Genomic DNA, 18,987 nt, shown 5'->3' on the forward strand with positions numbered 1-18,987 from the left:
CTCCCCTCCTTACCCATTCTCCATCGATTCTTGCAAGATGCTGCATATCTTTTCCCAGCCTTTGCAGCTAAACAAAGCAAAACATGGAGTTGGAAATTCAATAGTTCTTCTAAGAACTTATCATGCCTGAATATTATTTGTTTTAAACCACATGGGGATTAAGGCTCTTTGAAGATCCTTGATTAGAGTTTAGGGAAAAATAAAATGCCAGTTAAAGCTTCTAATCTTTTGTAACAGCACATACAACTCCATTGTGTTCAAATATATGCTTAATATGGCTGTTCTGGAGTCACATATAATCAGAAATTAATGACACTGGAAAAGAATGACTTAAACTTGATTATATTTGTATTTTAGGTTTTATTCGTGGTGAAATTAGGACCTATTCATCTTTAGGACTGTTAACAGAGACAGTTTGATTTTTACTCTCCTAGATAATAAATATCTTCTTGCCCATTGTCTTTGTATACTAAGAATGATCTTCCTTAAAAACTCCTGATGTTTTGACTTTCGTAGCAGGAACATCATCATGCATAGTTAGTTGAAACTCGTGCTGTGAGGAAAGGCACATGCTCTAACAACAGAAGCCTGACCCTCTCCCTGGTTTTGCACTGCTTAGCTGCTGCTGTGTGCCAAAGCTGATCTGTACTAAGGCTTGATATGTGGCAGGTATATGGCAGCCAGCAGTATGTATGGCTGAGCAGTTGGTTATCCATTTACTGTGTTTATGCAGAGCAATGAGCACTTTGATACCTCTCTCTTGGTTTTCTTTTTTTTCCCCTTTTCCACCTAACCACCACAGTCCTCATTTCTAGCGTAATGTTGAGTGCCCAGTGTAAGCAGACAGATAAATTTATCCTTGGAGCAGGCAGTCTGAAGAGAACTGTTTTGCAGAAATATTTGATTAGAAACAACCCTTCTTAAACAGTAAAAAAAAGAAACATTTGAGTTCTTAAATCAAAGTATATGTTTAGAATGATCTTTCAAAACAAGAAAACCTTTCCCCCATTTAAGTTTTGCGTGTTGCGGAGCTGTAATGATAAAAGCCTTGTGGAACAGCTGCGGGTTTTAAATAGTGGTTGTGCCCATTCTGTGCTGCCATGAGGGGTGTTGTTGATTTCATACACCTTGATGTCTCCTACTAGCAGTGTTCAGTTTGTGGCAGCCTAGTGAAACCCTCTGTGGACCAGGCCATAAGGTACATTTAGAAAGCAAATATTTGGCAGGGTGTCAGGAAATGTCTATAGTGTGAGCATGAAGGAGCTTTATCTATTGAGACTGAGGTGCTGCAATGCATGTTTTAAACATTTTTAGATCACATACTCCTTGGACAAGGAATCTTCTGCTTCTTCCTTATAAATGTAAAAGCTGCTGAGTAGTTCTGTGTGGATCTTGTAAGGACCAGGAGTAGAAAAGAGATGTCATCATGTAAGCATGAATGTTAGGAAGCTATTTCTCTCCATTTCAACTTACTGAAGACTCTAAGCAATACTCAAAGGCCTGTGTCCATGTAAGGGGCACAGTACAGTCAAGTGCTGAGACAAAAGTTTATTATAATGGATTTACAGTGGACTGGTACTGCCCTATGTCTTTATACTAAAAACTGCTTCAGTCATAAGACTGGCATATGGTTGTAGACATATGGATATGATAACAAATTCCTTTCCTGGGAGGAGCAGGCATTTTGTTGCTGATCTAAATTTTCTTTGATTTTTGTGCTTATTACATTTTTTTCTGACCTCCTGTTCACGTAACAGGATCTTTTGTTTCTTTGTTTTAGTCTTCTTTCTTGTGATTAACATTACACTGCTCATGCTAATGAATTCTGTGGTTGACCTGCAGTGTGTTGAAGGTGGAGTTTGTACCCTCCTAATCCTAGGTCTCCTTCCTGAATATCTTCCTTGCCTGTAGCCTGGATGGAGCCTGTGCTGTCCTGCGCTGGCACCGGTAGGTGAGCAGACGATTCATAGTTTTCGGTCAATTCATCATTATTGATGATATAAACTGTGTCGCCATCCTTCAGTTGATCCTGTATTCAAACAAAGAAAAAGATCTGTGAAAGAGAGACTCCTGAGGGAGATTTTTGTTAAAGCCTTAAAACAACAACTCTGATGAAATTTCACTTTCATTTTGTTTCATTACTTGCTTATTTTCTCAGGGGTTCATTTACCATCTTGTTGATTTAACTGATAGTTGCTTACCACGTTCTGCTCTCAAGCAGCGTTGGGAAACCTAATCTACCCTTCAGATGTTTTAGATAATTTCAGTGCTTAAATCTTGCTGGTGGGTAGCCAATACTTTCCGCATCTGGATGAATTATTTAGAATATATTACTCACGTTTGAAGCTCATAGTATTTAGTGGCCATTCATGAAAATGTACCTTGTTGTCTTCACAAATGTAGAAAATGTATAATTCTTAGCATTAGAAGTAAAGAGTTTTTGAAAAGGGACTGTACTGAAGTGTTCAATCTGAAGTGGCAGGTTCTGGCTGACACCTTGAACACAATTAACCAAGTTGGGTACTTACCCCATATGCACTGGGGCTGGTCAGAAGCCTGGCAACAGGGTTGCACCATTCAGGTAATGTTGACGTGAGAGGTGGCCCAGTGTGAGTTAAGAGAGGCTTTAGGTATCTGTGAGGTTTGTTAAAGGATATTTGCATAGAGAGACTGGTGGCAACATCCTGCTCTAAGCATATTCTTGTTCTTACACTAAGAAATTTCATTTTAAAGCACAAGAAAATCATCTAACTAAATGGAAATATGGAAAACACTATCTCTTTGTTCCCCCCCTTACTGCATACATTCACCTGTCATCAGTCTTGTCTAATGTTTCTCAGTAACAGGAAAGAAAAACCAACCTAAAAACTCCCCTAAAATCCAAACCATTTGATGCTCAAAACTTGTCTTGAAAGGCTACCAGAATGGCTGAAGGGAATGTCATGGTATACATAATGCAGCAGAAGCTGAAACATAGGAAGCATACACTAGATTGTCTCCTGAACAAATTGCATAAGAAATCACACTTGGAGCAAGATGCAGGAGAGTAAACAGGACAATTTATTCTATCAGCTAATATATATAAGAACAGTAGCAAATGTTTTAGTAAACACGTGTATTTAGCCTTTTGGAAAATCAATGCATTTCTTCAAGAGACAAAGTATATTTCATCAAATATTAAATTCTTTTTTCACTGGGAGTGTGCGTAAGTTGTTCTCTGTAATACTTTATCTTCAGCATTCAATGCATTTCTTCTCCACTTCATACATCAAGTCTGCTTTGTATAAAATTATGTAAGTTAGAAATGGGCTTTATGCTATTGTCTCATACCTGTCTTTCTAATCTTTTCATCCAGAAGTGCTTTATTGAGGTAAAAGAAAAACCTGCTCATCTTGAGCAATTACATCATCTGCGTATCTGTCAATAACAGCTCTCCCGTGAGTCCTTCAAGTTGACTTATCTTCTCTGCCACTTTTACTCGCAAAGTAATTTTTAGTGTTCTTTGGGAAGCAGATCTGTCAGTTATTTTTGCTGCTAGGGAAAATTTACTTTATTGATTTGTCATCCCACTTTCTCTCCCCTGCTTCTTTCTCTTGCCTTCTTGCTTGTCCCATCTTCCCCAATCTTTCTCCCTGCCTCCTTAAATGAGAAAGGAACAAATGTAACAGTAGTGATTTGGGTTCTGTAGAAATGCTGAGGAAGGAACACGGAGTCTTGGGCCTGTCCACACCAGTGCCTCCTTTTCTTTCATTGTTAGCTGTTTATGGTATCACTGCTTTACACACAAAGTACAAATTCTTTATCCTGTAGCAATGTAAAATATGCTTCAGATCTCAGTTAAAAATTGAAAGGCTAAATAATTCGCTGTGTCCTATACACTACAGACACAGAAATTGTTTTATAGTGGTGTTTGTATGTGCACATTTTGTGTTTATTTTTAAAAGTTAAGCCATATCTGTCAGGAGATTGGGTGAGTTCTTCATACAAGGTCAGATACTGAGTTGTGTGGAAAATTGAGTCTACTTCAGAAAAGATGGCGAGATCTTAATATAAATTCTTGTCAGAAACATGATCAAGGTGAGAATCTCATGAGATCTATTTGTGTAGGGAAAGTTCAGATTTCTCTCTTTTCTGTTAAAGTCAAGCCAAACAATATTTTCTGATCTAGTCCCAATTTTATCTGAAACCTCCAAACTGCCAGGCTGTTAAGAGGTATTATTTAAAAGCAAAGTATGAAAGCCATTAATTAGAGTTGCTCTGTTTACAGCACTTCAGAAAAACCTAATTAAAAGCCTAAAAATGGAAATACAAGCCTAATTCTAATTTTTTAATCTTTGGAAATATTTGCTTTGTTATTACAAACAACTTGAATTGTTTGAACTGAGTTGTCAGACTGAGCATGAAAAATACAGGCTTGTAAGGGAACTTGCATTTGATTATACTGAGTTCTGTCTGCACTCTTCTTTCATTCTCTTCCAGAATAAGCAATTGAAGATGAGTATTACTCTACCTTTCTTAATCTGATGATGTTTGAGCTGGGCCTTACTTGTAAGCAGCCTTATAATTTCCTAATGAGCTTTTATCCCACCCTGTAGAAATGCGTCCTGTTTTTGCCCAGGGTTGCACAGAGCTTTGACCACACATAGTTGTAGGGGCTGTGTGCTGAAGCAGAAAATCCACCCAGCCACCACAGTAATCTTCCGTCTCTTGAGCCACTACTACTTTTAGCATAAACTTTTGTCTGGTGTGTTTAACTGGCTGGTTTTTAAGTATGTGGATATTCTGAAGTTGAGTCATTACTCCATTCTGCAACAGGTTCTCTAAACCTCCTTCACTTTGCATTTGCTCTGACACATTCATTGTGGATTGTCCAGGCTTCTGCTCTGAAGCCTCTTGAGATGCATTTTAAAGTGAATGCAATTTTCTTGTGCTTGTTGTGTTGATTCTGTAATAAATTATTTATCTTATTTAACTAGTTATTATTCAGCCCACTCAAGGAACTTAAATTGCACTGGCCTATTTTTCATTGTTTTAATAACCTATGCCATAAATGTTTCCTCTTTATTGTTGACACAGTTGCTTTATAGTATTACAGACATAATCACATCGTTTAGGGCAGCATAAAAGAGGAAGGAAAATCTATGTGCAGTGCTGGCATTTCAAAAGCAAATCAGATGTGGGTCCTACAGCCTTTCAAAGCTGGCAAGAAGCCTTATCACACTCCAGCTGCTCTGGTTGCATCTCCAGGGAGATGTAATTTAAATAGCGTAATAGAAAAAGGTAGATGTTGCGCTAAGGCTGCTTTAAAAAGTGGGAGAAACTAAGTGCAAACCTCTTGGCATAACTGGGAAATTCCAGTCAGACCAAATCCATGCCTGTGCAGTTCAGGGATAGGGAGAAGATAGCAGGGCAGTACTGCCTTGCACCTGGGCAGGACAGCCCACCTGCGTGTCTGTGCCATAAAACAGCCTCCGTTAAAGAATGTTATTAATATTGGAAAGGTGGCAGCTTCTGAGGTGTGAAACTGGAAACTCCCTTCCCCATAAACCAACCACAACAAAAATCAAACCCAAGCACTCCCCCCACCCCCTCAACAAAGCAGCAGATGTGGTCCCAGGTAGAAATACACGAGACAGCTCTGTAAAGCCCTGCATTTGGCCCCAAAGGTGATTTGCCTTTTGCCTCATCACATAATGGGGGCTCTGTAACTGAAGGCAATCCCATCCTCCTCAAAGGAAAATATGCTCACATTATAGTTACTATTAAAAAGCCCCTAAGGATAGGATTTATTGTGATATTAATCAAAATTACATAGAAGAATTTTTCAGAGGAATGTTGTCTTATATCAGACTGCTTTAAGTGCACATTTGTTACAGATGTTGCTTGATATTCTACTGCTAGGTTCTGTATTTCTGCTGCAGGCATGAATCTCTAGAAGTTAATGTCACCACTCCCCAGATCCATCTTTTGTGCGATGTTTTTAAGATCTTTTTGAGTTTTGCAGCCTTTCATTTTAGCGTCCTTTTTGTGAATATTTTGGAGTCTCAGTTTGTAGATTACTTATGAGTTTTTAATATTATTTTGTTGTGCTTATGAAGGAATATAACTAAGAAAGTTTTGAAAGTATAGATGTCACTTCTGTTTTTTTCTAGTCTGTTTTCTGTAATAAGGAGAACTCACATTTTTCTCTTTGTTGGAGTTCAGTTTGTGTGTGTGTTTTTTAAAGGATGATTTGGCATAAGTTCCGTTTTAGCTTAAAGAGCAAACATTTTCATTTTGGTAGTGTTTGAGTGGGAGCAGGCAAACCATGAAACTTTCCTCTGGCTGAGTTGTGCACGTGGTTGACTCCTGCTAACAGCTGACTGAGATTATTTGGGTGCTGTAGAGCACAGCTTGTGTGCATGACTGCTCTGGGGAGGCACAGAGACATCGCCAGCTCTGCAGTGCACGTACAGCAGATTGAAGTGTCTCAAAAGACAAGAGATGTTTTTAGAGGGAGCTCTCCTCCTGGCTCTTGCAGGAGAGGATGCTCTTCATGCTCTCATGTACCATGGAATTTGTAGAGGATGCGGAGTTATCAGCATAGACTGGCTGAAAAATTGGGCGATGGTTACGTTAGATTTAATTGTGAAAATAACAGATGTGTGTTTGAAAAGCCCGTGGGATCTACGGTGATTTAATATGTAAGGATAAATTAATCTGGGCTGTGAAGAAAGCTGAGGAGGAATCACTAAATCTGGTGTAAATGATATTTTAATTTTAACTTACAGCTGTTACAAGCAAATTCTGTTCTAGTTCTTTGTGATTTTTTTTTTTATATTTTCAAGGAGTGTTTAAAAAAAAAATTCCTGCTAGTATTGTAACTTAAAATATTGAACAATTGAGGATAAAAGGAATAATACTGTAACTCTGCAAAGTCAAATCATGAGGTCTCTTTTAAAAGAGATTCATTCTTTCTCTCTTTGTCTTTCTTGTGTCTGAAAGAAGGGAGAGTAATGAAAATCAATATTAATAAAATCTGGTTCAGTGTGTATTTACAGGAAAGCCTGACTTAAAGTCCAGATCCAGATATAATGTTGGACTCTAAGAATTAACTCTGGCTTTTTTGCAGAATAAGGCTAAAATATTGCTGCTTTCAACTTTGAAACTGGAAGCATTGCAGAGATGTGGGCAAAATGGAGGAAGTTAGTGGAACTGATCTTAGTCACATCTTTTTATATAGAAGTAGCTGCAGACTGAGAAGTGGCTTGTTCTCTAACATGTGTTGAGTAAAATGTCTGGGGTATTTGCAGACCGCAGTCTTAGTTGATAGCTCCCTGTGGCAGAGTAGAAAATTGAGACATCTTACTCACGTTATTTGAAGTCTATTATATCTTGAATATAACGCCTCCATGTAAGTAAAAATCAGAGACCTTAAATGGAAACTTGCTTATATAACTGATAAGTGGTAATGCAGCTACTTTTGAAAATAGAAGGATAAGACATGCAAAGGATGTAAGAATACACCTATAAGATTAAAAAAGAATAAATGAAGAGGCAAATTAACATTAGAAAGAGGTTTGGAAGATAGAGACTATGTGGGGCAGATAAAGGGTAGAAGAAAAACCTTCCCTGCCATCGGTTGTACAGTGACAAGAAAATGACTTTTCATTCGACAAAAAAAACCAGCAACTGCCCCTCAAAATAGCCTCCCAACCCTCCCCAAACAAAATAACCACTACCACCAACAAAATCAAAAGCCCAAACAAATGAAAAATACCAAAGAACCTACAACCAACTCAACAGCACCACCAGAGATGCATGAGTCGGCTACACACAGTGGATAGGAAAGACTGTTGCAATAATCACATTGGTGTTCAAGACATGCATGGGACTTTTCTGCCAAATCTGTGTGATTTTAAGTAGACATCATTGGCATCCCCTGTTTTCAGACACCCTACAGCAGGGCATCGGGCAGATAGCTAACCTGCTAGTCTTACTTTTTCATCAGCAAAGAGAAATGGCCAAATCCAAGACCTTTAACTCCAGCACTGCAGGATAAGGCTAATTGGAATGAATTGAGATCAGGATGAGCTGCTTTCCTTTTATTTGCTGTAAAACGGTCTAAACATTTAAATTAGACTTAGATACCTAATAATTAAGTAGATAAAACTTGGTGAAATTATTCTCACTTTAGAACATGAGAATATAGAATTCTGAAGGCAAAACATAAGAAATCAAACACAATGTTCTCCATACCAAGGAAACTAGGAGCGTATAAAAGGCATCTGATTTTCTAATTAGAAAATACTACACTAAATACATCTAGAAGAAAAAGGAAGCTAAAAAGCTGTGTAATTTCTGTGTAATTAATATGGCACCAAACCCAGCAAAATATTAATATTAATATCAAAAATATTAAGCTAGTGAAAAGCTGAGTGAACATGGGATTCATAAAAAGAAATTTGACCTCGGAAAACTTAAAAGGATTTCCTTGCATGTTTTAAGGCATAGAAATGTCTCAGGACATTCCAAAACTGCTCTGCCCATAGCTTGGCAATAGGGTTTCTTTTCCTAGAGAAAAGGAACTTCTGCATATGGTACACTTAACTTGATTACAGAACTGGAGATACCATTGGTATGAGTAAGATAAATTATTGCATTAGAAAGGATGAATGCTGTTGTGACCTGGCTGTGCACAGACCCTTCCAGCCTTAGAAAGTCTCTGGTGTCAGCTGCCTCAGGTCAGATAATTTTGAAGCTCTTCACTTGAAGTGCAGCTTTTGTATAAAATATTTGAACCCTGGTGCTGGCAGAGGGAACTAATTTAGAAGCACAGGCAAGTTAGCAGGGGTTTCTGCACTCTTTGTGGAAGATTGTTTCATGAGATTGTCCTTGGCATCACCATCTGGCAGAGAAGTATTCCAGAAAGCAGATGTGTGAAGAATGACGACTGGCAGTGGTTACATCCCTTGCTAATACCAGTTTATTACCAGTGGCACCACAAATCTAATAATTTGCAGGGTGTAGGTAGAATAAACCTTAATAATTAAATGCAGTGAAATATAAGTACAAATTTGTTTTGATCAAGAGAATTACTTCAATCACAGAGACCAGAGAAGGTCTGATTCAAATAAAGTGAAAGCTTTCAAAAACCTCTCATCAATAAATTGTCAGGTAAAATGAATCTGCACCAAGACAACCATGGAGGATAGTAGTGGTTGTAGTGTCTCTGCCCTGCAACAGGAGAACTTGGGACCAGGACGATGGTGGAAGTAGAGGGTAACAAGAGAATAATGTGATCAAGAGTTTCCAAACAAATGGGCTTCATTCTGCTCAAACTAAATTACTGCAGTGAAAACAAGGCAAGAAAATGGCTGCTGGAACTTTGTGAGTAACAGCTGCAGTAATAGTCTTGCTACAAGCCTCTGGTGATGCAGATGGAGAGTTAAACCAATGTACCAAAATTATGTTCAAATAGAAAAATAATTATTTGGCATTTTTCAGGAAGTAAGATGAGATATTTAATCAATGCATGAGATAAAGCAGCACAATAATAGTCAAAATAGTTCACAGATCTGTGGAGAGGGTTTTTGAGAAAACTCCAGTTTCTGCATTGCCACGAGTCAAAGGTTTTAAAGGTACAACTTGAAAGGAAAATATGATCCCTTATGAGAAAAATCCTGTAAAGAACTTCTTTTCTTGCAGAATTTAGTAGAAGGATGGGCAACAAATGTGGAAGAAAGCTTGGAGGAACAGTGTGTCTCTTATTTTGATGCTTGCTTGTTTTTGTAAAGATTCTAAAAAAAAAAAGTAGGAACAAAAGTAATAATTCACTATATATTTTAGAAAAGAAAATCTATATAAAGACAATAGAATCTCTCTACCTTTATTAGAAGACTGTGGTATAAAGAACAAAACAGGAGATTGGTGTCATGTCAGAAGGGAGCAGTAGCTCCAAAGAAAGTGAAAATGCTGAGAAAGCTTTTTGAGGACTCCTTGGTACAGCACTGAGGATAGACTGGAGTGCTACTCTCTTGGCCCAGTATGAGTGTACAAACAGAACTTGTAATCAGGGATGTGTGTGTCCCTACGGAATGTAAAAGCAGGATATCAACATGACCTGTGCTGGTGAAACCCTTGAGTGAGCTGACAGCACCTGCATAACATCCAGTGTAGTCATGGAAATATAGCATTGCTTTTTTGTGTGATTTGAGAAACCATGCTCATTCCATATATGGAAGTAGATTCAAAAGTGGTGTGGCAAGATCAGGACATGGTTTGGCATTTTGCAGAACTGTGTTTTACTCAATAGCATGTTGTACTTCTGGCCAGACTGGTAATGAATAAGAGCTGCTGGGGCTGGCTTAAAATAATCCTTACATCTCCATGTGCTGAGCTGAGCTGCTGAGAGCAGAACAACCTTTCTGAAATCTTGCTAATACAAAGTCTGTTTAGTTTAAGACATCCTCTGAAAATCTCTGCTCTTGTGTGGTCCAAAGGCTATGTTCAGATTCTCCAGCAGCTTTTTCCAGTGTGTAACCAATGTCATAGACACAATTAGGTAGCTGGATGAAGTTGGCACTCTCTAATAGGTTTGTGAAGAAAGCATATTAAGAAGGGGAGGGCTCAGTGTTGAAGATGTGAAGACACATTGCCCAGGAATAGGTTCTGCTGTGATCCAAAGAAAGCAGCCTTCTGGCAACCCAGATATTTGGTGTTGTAAGGATATTTTAATACAGAGAAAGTCCCACTAGAAAGCCCTCACAAAAGAATGCTCCCTAAGAAGTATGCACATTCTAGTGCAAAGAACAATTGAGGATAATTGATTATGGCACATATCTAATAAAAAGGTTAGTGAACATGGAAAGAAATATGAGGTATTTATTCTAATATTAGTTTAAAATTCTGAACAGTTAAGCCAGAATACCTTGTTTATGAACAGAGGCAGATGAAAATAACAGAACATAGGATACATGCTAAGAGATCAAACTGCCTTTTGATCAGCAGAGCAGCTTATCAAATATAAATCAGAAATAGGAAAAGGAAATGTTAGATCTCCAGCCAGGAAGGCTCATCTCCCTGCTCCTGTCCCTACACTAGTCTAGAGCAAGACAATTGTCTTGAGAGGGCCTGAGGCTTTCTTGAGAGGCACGAGAGGCTTTCCTGTGAACCTCTGAATGCTGGCAAACTGAGTGGGGATAGTGAGATGTGATGGATAAAGCTGGAGAGACATGGGGCAGGCTGTGAGTGGGAACAAGACAGATTTTTGCAAGTGTGACAAGTGACTTCTGTGGTTGGCATCATTCCCTTCTGGTTTTGTCAGTACACTGCACACATGCACTGGTGCTGCCCCAACACAAATACAGACAGTGATGGGGGTGAGGAAAAGTACAGTACAGCATGAATGAGCATGAGGTTTTCTCATTCTGTGTTTTATTACAGAGGGAGAGGTCACTTATTGGGGTTTCAGTCATGAGCTGCTTATAATAAAAAACCCAGCAATACTGAGCACGAGCAGGTGTAGCTATTCTGTGAACATGAAATAATGTTTTTCTTTCCCATCTTTGACAAGTCCTGTGCTAAATCCTAATCCAGAGTGGACACCAAAACTCTTTGCTACTCAAGTTTCACTCTAGTCACTTTTTTTTTTTTTTTTTTTTTTTGAGGTATGATCAAATTGTTGGTTGGCAGCTGCCACTGAATTGGGTGACATTTAGATAGCTAAACCCATGTTTTTCCCAGGACAGAGCATAAGAAGGAATTTGGTCACTTGAAAGACACTTGACACCTCGGAGTTCTGACAGAATTTTGTTGTTTGTAGAGGGGACCAGTTTTGAGCAGCGCAGCACATTTGTATCACTCTGCAGTCTGCTGTGGAAAGGAAGTGGAGCATGGTCCCTTTTTCTCTGGGGCTTCAGTGCTCAGGATTTATGTTAGCTGCCTTGTTTGCTTTGGTTTCCCAAAACGCCTGAGACTGGGACCTGCCTATGACTTCTAAGCCTGTGAGAGGATAGCCTGGTCCTACAAATAACTGATCTTCTGCAATGGTGGGGCCAGAGATAACTCAGTAACAGCCTGAGTGTTCCAGGGCCAGGAACAGAGGATCAAGGGAAGAACTGAGATCTTGTTGGGACCAAGTAGAAGAGCTTTGAGCAACTCCAGCTCTGACATATCTCCAGCTTTCTGTGTGAGCTAAAGCAGTGGATGAGACTGTGTGTGAACTGCAAAAGTCCTGTGGGGTGGTTGGAAATGAAAATCTGAATATGACATATGTTACTTTGATTTGTGCTTCAGACTGAGGTTGTGTCAGTTTTGATTGGTTGAAGGGCTGAATTGTTTGTGGGGAGCTGTAATAAATGCTTGTCCGGAGCTTCACCATCAAGACTTGTAGGCAAGACATTACTTGGCATATCCAGCAGTGACTGAGGTCATGGAGTCCTCCAAGCTCCTGCCAAAATGAGGGGCAGCACTGCCAGACACCTGATGTAGCAAGGCTTTTCAGCGCTCTGATATGGCCCACTACATCTGGACTAATCTTGCTAATTAATGATCCAAACCAAGGGTCACTTATTCTGTATTAGGAGAATAATAACTCCTATTAATTTTTAACTTCAATATCCATGATGGCATCTTAAAAAAAAAAAAAGGTAAAAAACCCCAAAATAGAAACTTCAGCATCCCAAAAAACCTGTTGAAAGTGTGGAAACTTAAAACACATTGCCAGGCTCTCTGGGTATATTAGCAGTAGCAGTCATATTTTTGAGTACTTAATGATTTTTATGTAACACTGCAGTGTAGAAATTGCTGTCATCAAGGTATGTCCTTAGAAGATGCAGAACTTGCAGTGCTGTCCCAGGAAATTAGCTGCTTAAGTCAAATTCTGAAAACAAAAAGGAAAAAAAAGTGGAAGAGCAAAGGCTCAAATAAATGTTTTCATTTTGTCAAAACTGGAAAATGCTGTTATCTCTCACTAGAAATTATTTAAATGTTCAAGAAACTTTAGAGCAGAATACATTTATCATCATCCAGTTTACAGTGAAATCCGGGGGCTAAATACAAAATAAGCTTAGCATTGTAAATTGTCAAAAATTATACTGGGTTGCCTTTTTAATTAGTGAATTATATCTCGTTTAAAATTACATAATAGAAATCCTAAAAAGAAATTTTCTGATGCTTGGTACTAGAAACCTTTGCCAATCTCTGTAATATAATCATCGCCCTTTTAGGCTGTATTTGGCTATTTAAGTTTGGCTTTTAAGGAATAAGAGAACTGTAACATGTATTTAACCTACATATAAAGCTGTTCACAATGTTTTTATAGAAAATAGATCTTGTCAGACCAATCTGATTTTATCCTGAGATGAAATTTCAAGTCTGATAAAAATGACCTGCATTTAACCAGCTTTGTTAAGGCATTTGGAAAGGCATGATGATAAAGTTCTCTCTCTCTATGGTATCAATAAGACACAAATTGGTCAAGAATTGTGTGGTTGATAGATTGTAAACAGTATTTGCCAGTGAAGAGCTGCCATGAATTGGGTGAGTGTTTCAATGCAGGTTCGAGAGGGGTCAATGGAAAATCTAATATTCAATAATTTCACCACTGAAGTTGCTCATAAAAGAACAGGTGGATGATGGAGATAAAATCCTGGTAAGGACAGAACAGCCATGGAACCATACTTGATTGTTTGGCAAGCTGCTTTCATACAAATATTTTTTGTAATTGCATTCCTGAAAAAAGTACGTGATGAGGGCCAAACTTCCCTGAAGTGCTTGTGGATTGTAGCACTAAGACTTTTCATGAGCTCTAAGGAAAGCAATGCATGGAAACAGTTAGTAAAGAATAAAAGTAGTGTGTCAGTCTTCTGTGTTAGATAGAAGTGAGGCCAGAGCTGGAATACTATGTCCAGTGTGGTGGTCCATGTTTTAAAGTGATTATGAAAAAGTTGGCAAGTTTCTAAGAATGAGCCCACTCATTCTTCTTACAAAATACTAAAAATAAAGGAAAAAGGAAAATAGCGACTCTTTAAGTGCTTTTTAATGGAAAACATGCAACGTGATACTGGAACATTTTAATTTTTATATTAAAAAAAAAAATGCAGGCAATGGACTAAATTTGTACTAAAAGATGCAAGATGTTTTAACAGTAACCACTCAGTGGCAAATATTCCTAAGGGAAGTAATGATATCTTCACTGCTGGTATTTTCTCATCAGGAATGGATACCTTCCTGACACCTGGTATGCTTTAGCACGCACAAATTTCTGAAATCAATACAGGAGGAAAATTAAGTGTCTTTGGCCAGGAGTTCAGACTTGATTATGTGAAAGACCATGTGCAGTCTAAAATTCAGGCTTTATTAATTAGCACCTTTAGAAGGTATTTATTGCTAGGAAAGCCATAGAAGTACTTGTTCAAGTTAATTCCCTCTGCTAAGGGAATTAACTCGAACAGATTCCCTCTGCTTAGTTGATTTAGTATCTGAGGAAATATTCAATCTTCAAATTACCCTTTTTTTTTTTTTTTTTTTTGGTGTTCCTAGTTGTCCTGGGTTATGTCTGTGTGACTACACTTGCTAAATCCTATCTAGTTACTTAGCTCTGCTTCATTTATCTTTCTAGCATTCTGAAGGAGCACATGATCTTAGTTCCTCATTGTTCTCCAGAAGTGGAATAAGTACTTCATTGTCTCTGTGTGTGAACCTGTAGTTCTTCACTGAGTTTTAAAATCCTGTATTTGTTTTGTAATAATTATAATTATATATAATTATTAGCTTATAAGTTGTAATTATTAGCTTGAAGTTTGTCAACAAAGCAATACTTGACTCACTTATCATATTGCGAAAAATGCTTTGTGCAATGTATTTTGATTTGAAGTAGTTTTATTTGTTCTTGTTGTTAAACTCCTATTTCTAACATATATAAGAATATAATTACCGTAATAGACTCTACTCTCTTATTCTGGGAAAAAAGTCTCCAAATTGCATTGTAAATCTTGTGGAAGTTGATATCAGTTCAGAGATTCCTCTATTTCTGCAGAACGGATGTTAGCAAGGTGCAAAGGGAAAGCACTATCTCAGCCAGAACATGATTAATGATAAATAGCTTTCAGAGGCTCAGATGTTTATTTTACTGCAGGTGTTGAACAAAATAGGTGTCCCTGGCAATAGATACCTTCAGTACTGTCACAGTGGTGACTTAAAGCCCAGTTAAGTAGACTCAATCTCCATGAACATCAGGATGATGAATGTTTCCCTGGTGAACAGCAGTAAAATTACCAGGCAGTGGCAGTATCTACAGTAAGCAGTTTAGTGTGTGGCCACAGATCGCCCAGGAGAGCTGGGCCCTTCCCCTCTTCATGCTGTGTCATTCTTCACTCCTGTGCTCTCCAGTTCCTATCCTGGTGTTTTGCACAGTTTCTACATCTCCTGGACATGGACTGCTTTTCCCTTCTCTCTGCCTGGCCAGTGGTGCCACTCCCTGCGGTCCCCAAGGAGCAAACCTGTGTGTGCCCAGCTGTGGGGGTAAGGACCGCGGAATGCAGCAATGAAGGATGGATACACGTCTAGATAGCAGACAAGAGCTCTCCAGTCTATAATCTAGAGGTGTATATGTCAAATAATTTAGGAAGTCTGGCCCTTCCTAAATTATTATTTTATGCATCTGTGCATCATGGTGGGTATTGTTCCAGATTCTTTTATAGTAGTTCTTGATCCACCCTCAGGAAAGCTGTTTGATCAGTGAGGGATTTGAACTAAATATCTGCAAGACATCAAATTATCATTTGTAATATAAATATCTTTGATTTCTCAGGAACTAATTCTGGGTTTACATGCCTGGCAGTTCAATGGAAAGTCAGATTTTTTCCAAGGGCTTTTTCATTCTATTGAAAGCTGATTTTCAGCTGAAAAAAATTTGACCATCACATTTAATACAGCTTTGTCTGACTTGTGATAGTAGTCCAAGACAGGGATTTGTAAGTATTTTGAATTGAGGATGGTTATGTATGTCTGACCTCAGTACTAAAAAAAGTCTTTGAACCACCTTTGAAGGAAAAGGGTAGTTCAAGGACAGGGAGTTACATGGAAAACTGGATAAAATGCAGTGTTTTTTTAACAAAAGCTAATTGTGTCAGATTAGACCAGTATCTGTCTTTGATAAGACCTGTTTGGCTAGACAAGGTTGAAGTAGCAAATCAAATCTATATATGTAGTTTTAAGTAAGGCACATAAGGTGCGTTGCCTCACGGGACATTATTATTTGAGAGAGACAAAAGGGAATAGTATACATTTGAAGAAAGATAAGAAATTAATTTCCTGTTTAGCCAGCTTGGGTCATCTTAGAAAAGGGCATTTAGAAAGGAAGGAGAGAGTATAGGGGTGTGCCTCAGGCGCCAGTCTTGGCAATAAAGAGCTTTGAATCTGGTTGCGTTGCATGGCTGTCCTTTGCTGTGTTCGTTAGTATCAGTTACTGTAAAATATCTTATGCCTTCCCTGTATTATTCCCTCCTTGATTTTCTTATTTTTAGTTGTATTTCTCAGTATCATGCTGATTGTCCCTTACAGTAAAGCACTCTGACATATGAGAGGTGCCTGAGACGTGCGTGTTTCCTCTCCTGTCACTCTGGGGCACCAAGGCATTGTCCTGTGAACCTTCTCAGGTGAGCAAACTGAAAGGAGCCTGTGACACATGAAGTGGAATGAATTGAAGATGCAGAAAGGTATAATAGCAGAGCACTCATTTGACCTCGCAGTTTTGACAAAGAAACTCTAAAAATATCGTACTGAGAGGCGAGCAGAAGACTTTTTATGCTGAAAGAAAATATGACAGCAGATTATCTTTTATGGCTGCAGTAACATTGTCTGAAAGGTTAAATCAGCCTTCTGTGTGTGTGTAAAGATGAGATGGAACCTGGAGCAGACCTATTATCGTTTTGAGGTTCTGTTTGTCAGGCTGTTTTATTTGCCTGCAACTCAGTTCTGTCACTGAGGAAACAAAGAGAATTCATTCAATCTTTGGCCATAACCTGCCGAGCTACATCCACTTCAAGTTCTGTTCCTCGCCTCAGCAATATACAGAAAATACTCTGCAGGTTCCTTGAGGAATTGTGACTGGCAGGTCCCAGCTCCCAGGTAGTATCTGTGCCTCTGCTGTATCAAGTCAATATTGTATGGCCTGTTCCTGCAGGGTTTGACTTTCAGCTAAGGCACACTTGATCCCGCTATGTGTGTGTGTGATAACATTATGAGGCAGCCTAGCAGAGGGCAGGAAATTCAAATGCACAGTACCAGTACTAATATTAGTTTGATTTTCTTATTGGCAGTGTAATGCTACCTAAAAGCTATATGAACTCATATAATATAACATCTCCATTTTGAATGTTTTTTTGGTAACCAAGGGATGATTGTTTTGGAATACATTTGTGATTCACTTTCTTTCCTCCTCCAGTTCTAGACCTGCCCTTATGATCTTTGTCTTTTAGATGTCAAGATGAACTATTGTACATGTACATTTGTGCTTATACCATGAAAACTAGTGTGAACTTTGAGTAGTTGGGAGGCAGTAACAAGGGACAAGGAACAGCATAATTGGATCAATTTTCAATTGGAAGACTCTGGGCCTCTGTCAAGCAAGCTAGATGAAGGGGTTGGGAGAGGAGGCTCATCAGCTTGTCATATTTAATTCACTCCTGATGTTTGGATGGAGAGTTGGCAGGTGAGAAAAGTCCTCAATGGGAACGTGGACAGAAAAAGTAGTAGCATGTGCACTGATCACTCAAACATGAGCAAAATCGTTTTGAAGGGAAAAATAAGCTTTTGTGGATGAACGCTGCTTTGTACCATAGGGTACATTGCATGCTGAATGAAAATAGTAGAGGTATTTTCTAACTTTTGGAGCTGAAACACTGCAGCTTTGGAAGAAGAGCAAAGCCTTTTAGTGTGCTGCTGTTATTAAGAGTGAGATCCTGTCAACGGGTTGTTGATAAACCCCTAGATTTGAGACTTGGTGATGATGTGTCATTCTTAATCCCAGGGGGTTCAGGCACACAAGTATGTCCTCTCTTTTTGTTTCTCTTTCCTTTTGACTCCCCTTTCTCCCTGGGTTTTCTGCTTGACATAATTTTCACAGATAGCTCCCACCCCATTGTTCCTCTCTCACTCAGTATTAAGAATTGTTCTTCTACCCCTGTCATCATTTTAGCAGGTTATCTACTGATTACATTTTCCAGACAGCATGTTCTTTGTGCTGTCCCTCTCACTTCTACTGAGCTTTCTTAGACAAATACTTCAGAAAAGCTTTAACTAGTTTAAGTGCCGTGAAATACTATAATTTATATAAAAATTATACTATGTGATAGAGGGTGGTATAGAAAGAAATTATCTGTGTCTCTGTATGGTATTATGTCTTGCAGGTTGCTGTCCTGTAGGGTGTGGGAAAACTTTGGGTTTTGTGCAGTGTTGAGCACAGCAGAGCCTATGGTTTGTTACTGATTGTTCTGAGAACAAAGAGTATAGAAGTAATAATAAAAAAATAAGCCAATGATTTTTCATTAATATTGTGCAGGAGTTTTCTATCATTATACACACATTCTCCCTCCTACCTCACCCCAAATTTTAAGTATAAAAAGAGATTTACAGTTAAAATTGTGCCTGCTCACCATTAAAGATCAAAATCAAAACTAGAAAAAGTAAAAACCCAAACCCTAAGAAATAATGAACTTGTTGTTGTTTTTGTTCTGTTTCCTTTCCCCTTTACCCAGTGGCAGTAGTGATTTCCTCAAAATGAGTTTCTCTTTGACTTTTGGGCATTAATGTGCCAATTTACTTTCTGCTACTGAATATTATCTGATCCTGAAGCTGGCTAAAGTTGAATTAATGTTGCTGTCAATCACAGCTGCTTATCTGAGTCTCATTGGGACTGAAATTGAAAACTCCTTAGTAGTGTGGTGTCAGAGCTTAGGTATTTTCTCACAATGGCCAAATCTCATTCCCTCCCTACTTTCCCCT

General features: G+C 38.5%; 1 protein-coding gene across 2 annotated transcripts in view; it reads right to left on the minus strand.

Annotated features, from left to right (window-relative positions):
• Window positions 1–340: 340 nt before the first annotated feature.
• The window catches only part of SLC9A9 (solute carrier family 9 member A9), a 176,419-nt gene continuing 157,772 nt past the window's right edge, over window positions 341–18,987 (minus strand). For both annotated transcript variants that reach the window (XM_040074349.1, XM_040074348.1), the window contains exons 15-16: window positions 2,529–2,634; window positions 341–2,029 (exon numbers count right to left, since the gene is read on the minus strand). In XM_040074349.1, the coding sequence (XP_039930283.1) occupies window positions 1,811–2,029; window positions 2,529–2,634 (325 nt within the window). In that variant the 3' untranslated portion in view covers window positions 341–1,810. The remainder of the gene's footprint in view (window positions 2,030–2,528; window positions 2,635–18,987) is intronic.

This window comes from Hirundo rustica, chromosome 10 (genome assembly GCF_015227805.2).
Source record: "Hirundo rustica isolate bHirRus1 chromosome 10, bHirRus1.pri.v3, whole genome shotgun sequence".
Taxonomy (NCBI): domain Eukaryota; kingdom Metazoa; phylum Chordata; class Aves; order Passeriformes; family Hirundinidae; genus Hirundo; species Hirundo rustica.